Here is a 13575-nt window from a genome sequence, read left to right on the forward strand (position 1 = left end):
GTGCACATGGGGTTTTTATCCGAAGGGAAAGGGCCAGAACATAGGGTGGAGCAGGAGACAGACAGGTCGGGGGACAAACCGGGATTGAGCCGTGGGCAAAACGGGGGGGGGAAAAGCGCAGGAGGGACCAGGGGAGGAGAGGGCGAATGGGGGCTGTGTCCTGCCGCAGCTTCTCCAGCCAGTCAGCAGAGAGGACAGAGGTGCAGGGGGGGGGGGTGAGCAGGCCGGGGCATGCCCGGAAGATACAAATTCGGGGGAAACACACAATGTGTAAAGTCCATTCAATCGCTGTACATATTTTTCCACTTCCGGAATCGTTCCCATTCCGATTCCTGGTCCTCGACATGTCATGAATATGGAACAGGAATGTGGGGAACAAAACAGGAAGAATCAGGTCATGCTGACATATCAGCTGTGGTGAGGATCCCTCTGGGTGCACTTTGGGAACTGATTCCCAGGGCAACCGGCGTGCTGGAGTCACTTCAGTGCACCACAATAAAAGAATGTCTGGCTTCTAAAACTCAGGAATTTGGTCTTGGAGGTTTCTTTCAAGAGCTGAGTTTAGGCAACAAAGCCACCACCTGCACTGAAGTCTCCCTCCTTACCAGTTCTGTTGGGGGGAAGCCTTCCCTTGGGAAGGTCCAGGCCTGCTGGATCTCCATGGAATGGAGGATCTGGTGTGAAAGCATGTGTGGTGTTTTAGGAATGGTGCTCCCCAATCAAGTGCTCCCACCCAGACCCTCCCAAAGCAGATGCTGCTCACTCCCCCTGCCCCCACCTCTGGTTGAAAGCACAAAAGGCAAAGATCATGGGTGGAGAGAAGAACAATTCACTGGAAACTGCAATGATACCATAAAACAAACAGGAACTGCAACAATACTAAGAAGAAAAGTGTACAGAGAGAGGGGGATTTACATGCCAAATGCTCCCTGAGCCTGAGACAAGGAAACAATGGTTCCACCCTCCATGTGTAAGGAACACCCTCAGAAGCAGGAGAGAAAGTCCCTTTTCCCCACACCTGGAAATGATGTGGGGTGATCTCATCACACAAGGTCTTGGTCATGGCCTCTCCCACTGATCTGCAGTGGGACCAGAACAGCATGTCTGGCCTCAGAGAAAGATCTTGGAGGGATGCAGCATGGAAGAGAGGTGCAGAGAGGTAACGAGATCTCCACCCTTGGAGACCCTTCTCTTACTGCCTCCTCTTCATCAGGGCCATATTTTCAGACATGTCTCAGGACCTATAGAGACCCAAGGGTGGACTATTTTCCCCTCAAACAATACCCGTGGAAACGTGAAGATGGGAATCCCCTCATCAACACTGAAAAATGCCACCTGTCCCATTTCATAATCCAGAAAGACCCGGATCCGCCTGGGAGCCTTGATTATAAACAATTCAGTGGGACTAGGGGAGGTGAAAGCTTTCATGACTGCCTGTTTCCCCACTGCCCAGATGCCTTTCTCTGGTTTAAGCTCAATATAACCCTTCCTTCTCACATCTTCTCTAAAAATCCCCACAGCCCATCTTCCTGCATCCTCCACCACCTCCACCTCCCAGTAGTGTCTCCCCGAGGTGAAGCCCTCACAGCCCAGAACGCAGTGGCACACGTTAAATCTCTCGGGGGTGTCGGGGATGTTCTGTCGTGTGTCAGCTCGTGTCACCCTTTTGCCATTGTCAGACAGGACAAGCTCACAGTGGGCTGTGTCTGGATCCAGAACCACGTTCCCTGCAGGACAGATGGAATCAACACATCAGGGCAGAGCTCGGCCCAGGACACATCTTTGCTGGGGCTGCCTAAGGAAGAAGCAGGGGGTGAGGGAGAGCTGGCAGAGTGGGGCATGGCAAGGTGCACAAGGTGACAACATCAGTGCAAGGAAGAGAAACAGAAGCAGAGAGAAGAGAGGGAGCAGAGAGGGAAGAGGATCATCAGCAGAGCTCCAGGATGAAGAATTGCACACAGTTCACTGAGGACAAGGATTCTCCAGATTTGCTTGGAAGTGGGACATGCACCAAAGGAAAGGGAGGCTCAGCAGAAGCAAGCCTGGTCCCAGCAGCATCACTTGCAGGAGGGGAACTGCCAGGAAGGGCCATTAAAGCAGGCAAGATGATTCAGCACCAGGAAACACCAAACTTACTTACCTTCTTCTATAGGCACTGCGTGTCTTCTCCAGGCTTTAAAAAAACACAAAAACCACAGGTCAGAGGCAATCAAACACACTGGGGCTGGGTTAGCTCAGGGGAATGATATGCCAGTGGAGGTGCACATTTTCTGAATTGATGTTATCTTTGTCAAAGTCATCTCACAGTGAGTTGCTTCAAAACTTCAGTGTCTGACTACATGGAAGGGCTCCACCCATTTCCTACAAATCCAATCACGCTGCCTGTCCTGACTCAGACATGCATTTATGGTCAGTTTGGACTTTGAGAACTGAAAGAATTTTCTTCTCAGTACGGAACGATTACAGGGAAGAGCCTAAAACCACACAGAGACCAATGGAAAATAATATTTCTGAAACAAGTTCTGTATTTGTTCTGTGCCCAAAACAAGGGCACACATGAAAAACACAGGGGAGAAAAAATGCCCAACTGAGAAGACTCCCACAAACAGAAGAGAATGATACTCACCAAGTTCCTGGGCTTGTTGCTCTGAAAAGGAAGATAAAGCAGCACAAATGGGTTGTGGGCCATTGATTTGGACATCCCCTGTCTGCCCTCTCCTGGGACCCCCTGCACGGGCTGGAGGGCGGGTTTGTGCCAAGGCTGAGCAGTGCAAAGCCCTGTCCCACCCCCAGCCTGCAGCTGTGCTCCCCCACCCATGGGGCAGCTTGTCCTGCTCAACCTGGGGGCAGGAAATGATCTCTGGCAGGTCCCTCATCTCCAAGGGCACCAGGGCACTCCCACCCTGCCACTTCTACTGCTGCCCCCACCTGCTCCCATCCCCACACACCATCTTCAGTCACCTTGAATTTTGGATTCCCAAATTCACTCTCTCCTTCCACCCATCACCAAGTGACCCACGGAGTGAACCACTTTTTGGTTCACTTCACACTTTAAAAGTGAGAGAAAAAAGCCCAAATGAACCCAACACCCCTTACAGGCTGCAAAAAATCCTTTGCCAGGACAGACTTGCTGGGGTAGGGAGGAGGCTGAAATTGCTCATGAGGGAAAAGCTGCAGCCCAGGAGCTCCTCAGGACCTGTCTTCCCAAGACTTTGGGGGTCTCCCCCACCCTCCCTGAGCCCGCTGTGGGCAGAGATCAGCACCGTGCTGCTGGAGACCTGAGCACGGGCTCCAGCTCCAGGGCAGCGCTGAAGGGGCAGGTTTGCAGCAACAAGGGAGGAGCGTGGGGTGAAATGTCCCCTGCAGTGCTCCCTAAGGGCCCTGTGCCTGTGCTCTGCAGTGCTCACAACAGCTGAGGCCCCTGCACAATGAAATGTGCTCCCCCAAAGCTTCCTCCAGACTCGGCAAGAACCTTGAGAGCACTTTGAAAAGCCACGTTCACTGTTGCTACAACATCTAATCACACTTACTTTGGTTCTGCAATGATTTTCCTGAAAATTACAACAGCATTTAATCAATTAATTTCACATGGTCTGGAGCCACTAGCCAAAGCATTTCCCTTCCTCATGTCCTCCAGAAATGTGACCCATGAATTCTTCCACTGGAAATGTTCTCCAGTTTCCAGACAATGGAAAGTAAAGCTTACCTATTCCTTTCTGCAGCTTTCCTGTGAAGAAAAGAAAGAAATGCAAATAATTTAGAAACTCATCTCCTCCAAAGAGCACTGATGGACCCCCAGCAGGAACCTGGGGACAATGGAAAGTAAAGCTTACCTATTTTTTTCTGCTGCTTTCCTGTGAAGAAAAGTAAGAAATGAAAACAATTTAAAAATTCATCCCCTCCAACGAGCACTGATGGACCCCAGCAGGAAACTGGGGACAAGGGAAAGTAAAGCTTACCTATTTCTTTCTGCTGCTTTCCTGTGAAGAAAGAAAGAAATGGAAATAATTTAGAAACTCATCCCCTCCAACGAGCACTGATGGACCCCCAGCAGGAGTTACAGCCCCCCCAGGGCAGAAGGGCCACGGGGCCTGGACGTGCTGCAGCGCCCGCACGACCCAGCGGCCCCATCTCCTGCCAGGAAGAAAGAGAGGATTTCAGTTCCCTTTATTCCTCTGCATCATCTCCCATCAGAGGGATCTTCCAAAGGAAAGGAGGCCCTGCCAGGCCCCCCAAACTGCCAGGGATTCTTTGCAGGTCAAAGCAAATTCTTGCTCCATTTCTGTGCTGGGGCAGAGGAGCAGCTGATGCTGCTTTAATGCCAACTTCCTTCCTTGCCTTCTTCTGGGAGAACAAAGCTTTCTTTTCTTCTCTGACAGAAATTAAGGCCATTGGGTTTTAAGTTCCCTGGCACCAAACATGTGCCTGAGACACCAGGACAAGACTCTGGTTCCATCCTGGTGTTTCTCCATCCCCTCATCCCTCAGGACTAGAGGTGGCTGAGTAGGATGGCTGCCCAGCCCATTCCCCAGCCCCCAAACCCAGGGTGGTACCTTTAATTTTAAATAGACAAACAGCGATAATAAGGAGAGTGACCACAGCAGCCAGGACCACGCCCAGGGCAATCCTCCAAGGATGGGCATCTTGGAAAAAGGGATCTGAAAAATAAAATCCCCAAAGGGGAGGTTACTGTGCAAGTAGCAATTGAAAGGAGATTATTTCTGTTTCATACAAGGTCATTCCATCTGAATCCCATTGAAGGTGAAAACCAGACTGTACACCAAAAAAGGGTAGAAAATGACATTAAAAAAAAAATCCATTTTGGCAATTTCCACCTTTCTGAGGTTAGTGACGTTTTATGGAGGATTTTTAAATGGAAGATGGATTTCTAACCAAATGATTTCTCATTAAATCATGCTTTTTTGTTTTTCCTTTGGGAAAAAACAAATATATATATCCTTAGGCAACATAGGATCACAAATAGGGTGACATGTGCATCAAGAGCAACACTTCAGTGCAGAACAGCATCAGCAGGAGAAAGGTAATGGTTCCCCAAGGAAATAAAATCTCCAGGATTTGTTAATTTCTAAACTCCAAGAGGAGCAGGGTGGAGTTGGAAAGGATGTGCTGCTGCAGTGCCCTTTGGTAGATGGTTAATGCAGTTCATCATTGCATCTCTAATCTGAGATTATCCAGTGATAAAAGAGGCTTTCCCATGCAATAAGGAAAAATTAGAATTACATTCTATACTTGCAGGTGCTAAAATAAGACACAAGGATTTATTTCTTGTACTAAACCTGTAGGACAGGATTTCACAGCAGGGGAGACTAAGGGCACGGGTTTGCTTCTCCTTTTTCATTTAGCTCCAGTGTTAGGAATGTGCTACTTTCAGCCAGGTGTCTGTATAAACTCTGCCACAGGGAGGGTTGTACCTTTGCCCCCTGAGCGGCTCCTGCAGACGGAGCCGGTGGGTTTTGGCAGCACTCCTGCACCAACGCTGCCGAAAGCCGCGGCCGTTTGCACGGGTGGGATGGAAATGGCCTTGACACGCTGAGCACGTGTCCTGCCAGGGGCCTGGGGGTGCTGTGCCCAGCACAGCTCCGTGGGGCCCGTCGGCAGGGCCGTGCCCCATCCTCCACTCACCTGAGACGTAAAGGGCTGATCCCTGCCCCGGTGTGTGCGGGAGGTGCTGCACCGAGCAGGAGAGTTCCTGGTTCCCAGCCCTGGTGAGGATGATGCTGCTCTCAGCTGCAAAGAGCCCATTCTTGTCCTGGGTAGCGTTTTCCGAGAGGGACGGGAGATGGCGCCCGTGGGGATCGTGCCACAGCACCCGGGGCCGTGGGTACCAGCCGGCAGAGCGACAGGCCACCCGGATCCCCCCGTGCTCGTAGCGCTCCAGCGCGATGAGCGGGGCAGAGCCGCTGGCTGCGGGCAAAGAGAGAGACCCCGGCTGACCCTGCGGGGTCCTGCATATCAGGGGATAACCTGCTTGGGCTCTTTCTCTCCCTGACGTGGATAAACTGACAGAGACAAATCCCAGATTGTTTTTCAGACAAATGTCACCGGGAGTCAGGACATTTCTTGCAGTCTCTTTCATGGAACAGAGACATTTGGTTTGGAGGCCACTACTGCAGAAAATAAGCCACTGGCCTGGATATTAAAACATAAAGCACCTGGATATTCTTCCCTTATTTCCCAATGACAGATTTTTTTTTTTTTATACCTGCTTTTATGAAGAAAACCATATCAAAAACAATTCTGAAGGAGGAAGTATTCATGAGCTCCTTATGACTGCTCGGTGGGCAATTTTACATCTCTGAGACATTCTTGATATTTTACACCAAGGGACTTAACAAAACCCTAATTCCAAAGCAACCACCTGAGACTGTTTCTGGGCAGAAGGACAGGGAACAAGAGCACTGGCTGTGAACAAGTAAATTAGAGGTACCGGGGACACAAACTACAGACCTGTCACCTTGAGCTCCACCAGAGCATCATCGTAATCTGAGCCACGGCGAACAAAGCAGGTGTAATTCCCTGTGTCAGATGGTTGGACATGGAAGATCCTCAAGTCCGCGCTGCCCTTGGCAAGGCCGTCCTTCCCCAGCTCAGTGCGCCCTTGGTACTGAACCATCTGCTCCCCGTACTGGTCCTGGCCCAACTTGTAGCGATGCACAAAGGGCAAGAACTGCTCCCGAAACCAGGTCACCTCCGTGTCCTGTGCATTCTGCCCCGGGGAGAAGCTGCAGGGCAGCACCACGTCCTCGCCCTTGGCCACGGTGATGGGGCCGGGGGGTGCAGTGACGGTGAGTGGAGCTGGGAGAGCCCCCGTAGGAAGAAGAGAGAAGTGTGAGTTTGCTGAGGCAGCTGAGCTGGGACACAGCAGCGGCTGCTGCGCGTGGTTGGGGTGCTGCCGGGCCGGGCCATGGCGCTGGCAGCGTCCCTGTGCCGGGGCAGACGAGGGGCTGAGGGCAGCTGGCACAGGGACCCTGCCCTGCACCACCGCCTGGACACCAAACAGCAAAGGAAAGGACCTGACCCTGCTCTCTGCTCTGCTGTTCCCAGCCAGCTGCTGCACTGGCAGCCACCAAGATATTCCACCTGGAAGCCATGGCACAGCATCCAGCAAGAACAGGGGGATTCTTACCTGAGTGCCCCTGAGGAACTTGGAAAACTAAAGTGGAAATGACAAAAGCCAACAGACAGCAGTGGATGGGGGAACCGCAGAGCATCCTCCTCCCTGGAGCACAACCTGGAGATGGGGAAGGACAGGCAAAGGGTAAAAGGGAAGACAAACAAGGGAATTTAAAACAATCAAACCAAGCAACCAAGCAACCAGGATGAATTCACTTTGAAAGGGGTTCATTGCTGATTTCAGCCCTTTCGGGAATATCGAGGGAAGAAACTTGGATGCCCAAGGTTGACATCGAATTTCCCTCATCAGACTGACTTTGGTTAGTGCTTTATAGGCAAAGGACTTGACTGGGATCAAAAGTGGTGGCAATTTCCCATGGGAAAGCAAAGGACAAGCTGCACCATCTCCTCCAATTGCAGCAGAAAGGGGCATTTGTTTTCCTATGGAGCCCTGGCTTTTCTGATCCAGTCTTAAGAAAGAGACACACAGGGGCAGGGGGAGAAGGACAAACCCTGAGCGAGTCAGGACTCATTGCCTGCACCTCCCTGAGAGTGGGAGAAGGCTTTGGAGCAAGGGAAGCCAAAGAGTCCAAACACTCATCCAAGGCCCAGCCAAGACAGGACCTGGCTCTGCTCTGCTCTCCCACCCACCCCCCATATTGCCCCTGACTTTGTTCCACTTTGCTAATGGGAAGTGGAAACTGCGTCCGGTGCTGGCGGACGGCAGGGGGCGATTTCCGTCTGCAGATTCCCAAAAGATGCCACGTACCTGGAGACTCTGAGCTCTTTCCTGGACCCTGGGCTGGAGCAGGAGCTGCTTGGCCGTCACCTGGCACCTTGGAGGGGTCCCCTGATCCCAGCTGAGCTGTCCGGAAACCGAAGCAAATCGTCACCCTGTCCCAGCCCGTCCCATTTCCTCCTGCGCTGCTTCCCTCAAAAGTGAAAGTTGTTGAGTAATTTGGGGGGGTTGACAATGCTTTTGATCTGGACACGCCCTTCTGGCAGCATGCCCAGGCACACCCCTGCTGCAGGGGCTCTCCAGGGCTGCTCCCTGGGCTCAGGAGGGGACAGAGGTGGCAGCACTTTGCACATCCCTGGCATGAGCCCAGAGGCCATATGGGCAGGAGGGAGGTGATGGAGCCGGGATTCACCCCCAGAGGCAGTGGCTGGGAGCAAAGCCCAGCAGCAGCAGCTTCACTATTGCTTAAAAGCAATTGGCAGCCAAGAGGCAAGGCCATGGAGGGGGGTTGGTTGAGGCAAAGCTGCTGCCCTGAGGGAGGCAAAGGCAGTGCCCGTGGGCGCTCAGCCCTGTGGGTTCCGGCCCCCTCCCAGCCCAGTCAGGCCTGGGGGCACCTGCTGGGGCAAAGGGAGCTGATCAGGGACGTGGCCAAAAGGGGTGACAAGGAAAAGAGGGAAGCAGCAAGGGATGGCTCCAGTGACACAGATGTGTACAGCAAAGGACAGCAGCTCCTGCAGTGCTCAGGGGCTTTATCACCCCCCTGCAGCTGGCAGGAGGGAAGGGCCCTGTGGCAGAGCCTGTGCTGCAGACAGGGCTGGGCACTGCAGGAGCAGGAAGAGCAGCCAAATCCAAGTGTTAGATGAGGTCACACGTGGGCTGGAAGCTTCAGGCCAGGGGGGGCCATCACCCAGAGGAGAGGAGGGAGAAGCTCCATGGGCTGGTCCCCCAGACACACTCCCAGTCCCAGCTGGGCTCTCCAGGCCATCCAGCCCCTCTGCACTGTGCTCTGCTCACTCAAACAAGCTGCAAGTGCTGGGCAAGCTCAGTCCAGCCAGGAGTTGAGCAGGAGATCAGGGGAGTGGGGAGCAGACTGAAGACCTTCCAAATCATCCCAAACCTCCCTTCCTGCAGTCAGTGAGTGCTGATTGTCTATAAAGTGCCAGAACAATGTGACCTTTCCATCCTTGCTTCTCTGCTTTGTCATCTTTAGGCAGTCTCAGAGTCCTGCCATTGTCACTTTGAACAGGGAGTCCTTCCTCCCCTCCTGTTGATTTTCTGTACATATGCTGGCATCCAGGCTGGAGAGAGAAGGTGAATGAGGTGGAGGAGATGAGTGGAAGAGGTGAGTTTCAGGAGGGAAGAGGAGGGAGAACTTTCCCCTCTTGAGGGGAAAACACTCCCAGCCTGCTTCTGCTTTGAATGAAGTAGGGGGAAAGCACCTGGAGCTTGTCCCAGCCTGAGCTTGTCATGGATTGGGATTCAGTGGCTGCCACACCCCCAGCTGAGCTTCTCCTGCTGATCTGTTGAGCCACCACCAGCCCCAAAGACACCTGAGGTGACATCCTTGGCCCCTTCCTTTGCATGGAGAAAGAAACAGGATTTTGGGGCCTCGGGTTCTGGGTCTTGGGGTAACATCTATCCTGATCTGCACTGGTTTGTGCCCAGAGCTGCCTGTTCTGCTCCTGCAGCCCCAGGGACTGCCAGGCTCAGGTCCAGGTGTCTGCACTGCAGATGTGCCCCCACCCACTGAGGTGCATCCTCCCCCAGGGAACGGGGGTCTCCTTGGCCAGGATGTGTGCAAGCTCCTGGGGCAGGGACAGGACTGGGGCAGCACTGAGGCTGGTACCCAAAAGTCAGGCTACTGAAGAACATCACAACAACAGACAGGCGGATCAAGCTGCTGAGATTAAAGTGTCTGAGGTGGATCTGGACTGGCAACATAAGGGGGAACTATTTTTGGCTTTTTGGGCCCATAACACCTCAGGTCATGAGGGAAGAGATGCAACATACAGATGGGCTCATGACCAAGGGGAATTAACCATCTCCCAGTTATCCAGGACTGTGAATCATGTGCTGCAATCAAGCAGGGCCAAGCAGGTAAAGGCTCTGTGGTTTGGAGGATGATACTTGAAATAAAAATCTGGGGAGGCCTGGCAGAGTGATCCCATCACATCACATCAGACTCCCCAAACCCGCCAAGGTATGTGCTGTGTGCTGACAATGGTGGAAACAGTCCCTGGATGGCTGGAGACACATCCTGTGCCTCATGGCCCTGCCTAGAACACCATCATCATCATCATGGCCAGTCTTCGCGAACAACGATTTGTGAAAGGTCTCAACCCACATTTGTTACCAGCACGCTGGTGATACAGGGCTTTACAAATGCAGGTAAGGCCTTCAAGCCTGCGCAGTGGATTTTTTAGGTGAGACACAGTGTGTGCTGAGCTGAGCCCACCCTTTAATCTTAAGGTTCATCTGCTGCGGCCGAGCGAGCTGGGATGGTGGCAGTGAGGTCCTCAAGACGTAGGTTTGTTTAGAGTGACCTCTTAGATGGATGGCCTTACAGGGCTGAACGAGCTCCATCTGCCCGGGTTTAGAGTTGTCCTTCTCTTCTGCGTGTTCCGGGGCTCCCCTCTCATCTCCCACCATGGCACTGTCCGCACAGGTGAAGCTCCCATTCTCTCGCTCCTTTCCGTGCCTGGGGCCAGGCCCCAGCGCCCGGGGCCGGCCGGGCCGCGCCTCCGCTGGAACATCATCCTGGGCCTGGAAAAGCAAGTCCTGGGGTGACGTGGACCCCAGCCAGAATTGAATGAGACAATGGGGCTCCTTTCAAAAATAGCCTCACAGACCCCTGGGCAGAGAGCTCAGGATGGAGTGGGTGGATCATATTCCCTGTCATGCACCAGCCTCTGGGAAAGTGCAATGGTACAATGGACTGATAAAAACCACATGGAAAGCAATGGGTGGTGAGGCCTTCAAACACTGGCATCTACATTTAGAGAAGGCCACCTGGTTAGTTCACACCTGAGCCTCCACCAACCGAGCTGGCCCTCCACTATCAAAAGGGGTGGCTTGAGAGGGCTTAATTTTCCCACTGGGCTTTAAAACAACCACAGCTGCACAAAGCTTTCGAGGAAGAAGTTTTCCCTAATATCCAACCTAAACCTCTCCTGCTGCAATTTGAGGCCGTTTCCTCTCGTCCTGTCTCTTGTTGCCTGGAAGCAGAGCCCGACCCCCACCTGGCTGCACCTTCTGTCACAGAGTCACAGAAAGCAAGAAGGTCCCCCCGAGCCTCCTTTTCTCCAGGCTGAGCCCCCCCAGCTCCCTCAGCTGCTCCTGGTGCTCCAGACCCTTCCCCAGCTCCATTCCCTTCTCTGGACACGCTCCAGCCCCTCCATGTCCTTCTTGTTGTGAGAGGCCCGAAACTGAACCCAGAATTTGAGGTGAGGCCTCACCAGTGCTGAGCACAGGGGGAAGGTCACTGCCCGAGTCCTGCTGGCCATGTTAGCCAGTCCCTTCATGCTTCACACATACACTCTGGCCTTCATACAGCCCTGGGCAGAGTTTGATCCATCCCAGTTGCTCTCTCACATAAAGAGCAGCTCCACCACCTGGCCTTGCTGATTTGTCATTCCTAAAATGTCCGTAGCCATCCAGGACAGCATTCCAGTCCTTTGAGCTATCCCAGCATGTCTCTGTAATTGCAAGGAGATCGTGGCCCTGTGACTGCACACAGATCTCTGATCCTTCCCCAGGCTCATTCCCCAAGCTCTGTGTGTTGGTCTGCAGGCAGTTCAGGGGGAATGGAGCAGGCAGGTTTCCCAGGAGGGCGGCAAGAGGGTGCCCCACAGCCATACACACCCCTGAGCTGCTTGGCCTTCTGTTCTCATCTTGGGAGGCCAGGAGGGAACATTTGTCACTGCTCTGGCTGTCCTGCATTATTCCCAGCTCAATGGGAAGGGGGAAGCAAGGCCCCTTTGGATCCTGAGCCCCCGAGTCCTTCCATTTAAAGCCCAGCTCTCCAAGTTGGCCATCCTGCTGCCAAAGGTTCCCTGGCCTCTTCTAGGCACGTGGATCCCATGCCTGCCTAACAGACTACAGTCATCAAAGAAGTGTCCTGTTGTCATAAAAGTCCAAACCCTCCTGACAGCACCAGCCACAAAGCCAGAAGCTGATTTGCTTTCTGCACCTATTTCTGGCTGTCCCCTTTCCTCTAATGGGCAGATGGAGGAAAAGATACCTTGGACACCGATATTGTTCACTTGCACCCTCAGGGCTTTGTAATCTCCCTTGAATCTGCCCAGCTTCTGGCTTGGGTGTCATTTGTGCCCCATGCAAAAGCAGCAGTGGAGAGCAGTCTGTGCTCTTGACAGGCTGTGGCACCCTCTCAGCAACCTCTCTGAGCTCAGCTGCCAGAAGGGGGGTGTAGCGGGGAGGGGAAACTATATCAGGGAAAAAAACAGGTTCGAGGGATTCTGGAACGTGAAAAAACCAAACACCGTTGCTAGTTGGCAAAATAGCTATTTATTATGAAAGGTGGCAAACAGAGAAAAGGGGAAAAAACAGGCGCCTGAGGGAAAAGGATTAGGGCGGAGGAAAAAGTGCACAAAAGACCCTAGAAAGAAGGCTCGACACCCCATACTCACCCAGGTGTCACCTATAAGATAATCTTACCCATCCTAACCAATAATGAAGTCTCCCTACGGCAGCTGCCTGTTCCGAAGGGGGGGGCAGGCTCCCACTTCAAGGAGGCGTCCCCGCTAAAAGCAACTTGGTCCATCGTGAAGAGCCGGCAACAACCCAAAGAAAGCGTGTCTGCCTTTTTAAAGTTTATTGAGAGCACCTGCCCCGGGGAGGTGTGGCCAGTCCCGCCCCGTCAGGGGCTCCCAATCCCACCCCTCTGGTTATGGAAGTGCCCCCCTCCTGCGCATGCGTGAGCACCTTGGAGATCCCCTCACGCAGGCGCAGTGAGTTGAAGGGGGTCTTTCCCAGTTGAGGCCGGGGGAGAGCCTTCATCACCTCCTCATCGCTTTGTCCTCCAACTGCCCTTGACGAGCCACTGACCAATCACAATAGACCAGTTAAAACACTTTACACAGAAGCTCTCCCTCCAAGGCCAAGTTCACTGCCTTATCAGAGGACTTGGCAGGAAAAAACTATAAACTTTTGCAGGTGGCTAGGGCCAAACACAGACCAAAAAATAACATCCCAACTTCGTCCCAATACAGGGGGACACCTCTGGTGACTCCCTGCAGGGCTGGCAGATGGGTGCCTCAGTGGCCCTTAACGCAGTCCCCCACTAGGAGCACTCATCCTTTCTTTTAGGGGATCTGCTGTGTTCTGCTGCTGCACTTTCTCCTGGCAGACAGACCTTGCTCAGGGCTGTCTACAGCTGTTAAAGTGTTGAGTCCGGGTTTGGTTGTGATGCTGAAGGGTGGAGACTGAAGCAGAGTCCTGCTTTTGTGGGCCACCAGGTCTGAGGCGCCTCGTTCTCAGTGCTGACGGTCCCAGAAACCTGGTTCTAAACCCACCCACCTGCATCCACCTCAGCTCCTCTAATACTGCACAGCCTTTGAACTCTTCCCTGCTCCTGACAGAACACATCATCAACCTGTGCACACCTTTTCTCCAGGAGGAGGGGCTGGGCACTTGTTGCAACGGGATCTTGGGGTTTAGAGATGGAACAAGAACTCATAGTGTTT

The 13575-nt window shown here is 53.1% G+C and overlaps 1 protein-coding gene across 1 annotated transcript; it reads right to left on the reverse strand.

The window, feature by feature from the left end:
* Positions 1 to 1115: 1115 nt before the first annotated feature.
* LOC116798977 (butyrophilin subfamily 2 member A2-like) lies at positions 1116 to 11376 on the reverse strand. The gene is made up of 10 exons (XM_032711690.1): positions 11329 to 11376; positions 10520 to 10636; positions 7904 to 7999; positions 6469 to 7006; positions 5644 to 5925; positions 4554 to 4658; positions 3974 to 4036; positions 2627 to 2800; positions 2141 to 2173; positions 1116 to 1727 (listed from the first exon to the last, which is right to left on the reverse strand). The coding sequence occupies exons 1-10, from the start codon at positions 11374 to 11376 to the stop codon at positions 1210 to 1212; spliced, it is 1974 nt and encodes a 657-aa protein (XP_032567581.1). The 3' UTR covers positions 1116 to 1209.
* Positions 11377 to 13575: the final 2199 nt, after the last annotated feature.

Source organism: Chiroxiphia lanceolata, chromosome 27 (assembly GCF_009829145.1).
Source record: "Chiroxiphia lanceolata isolate bChiLan1 chromosome 27, bChiLan1.pri, whole genome shotgun sequence".
NCBI classification, from domain to species: domain Eukaryota; kingdom Metazoa; phylum Chordata; class Aves; order Passeriformes; family Pipridae; genus Chiroxiphia; species Chiroxiphia lanceolata.

Coding starts and splice junctions, on each gene's coding strand:
- LOC116798977 (XM_032711690.1), bottom strand. CDS start 11,376: ATGGCCAGCAGGACTCGGGCAGTGACCTTCCCCCTGTGCTCAGCACTG. Junction 10,637..11,328: donor TCCCCCTGTGCTCAGCACTG/GTGAGGCCTCAC, acceptor TTGCTTTTCCAG/GCCCAGGATGATGTTCCAGC. Junction 4,037..4,553: donor TTGTCTATTTAAAATTAAAG/GTACCACCCTGG, acceptor GGGGTCCATCAG/TGCTCGTTGGAGGGGATGAG.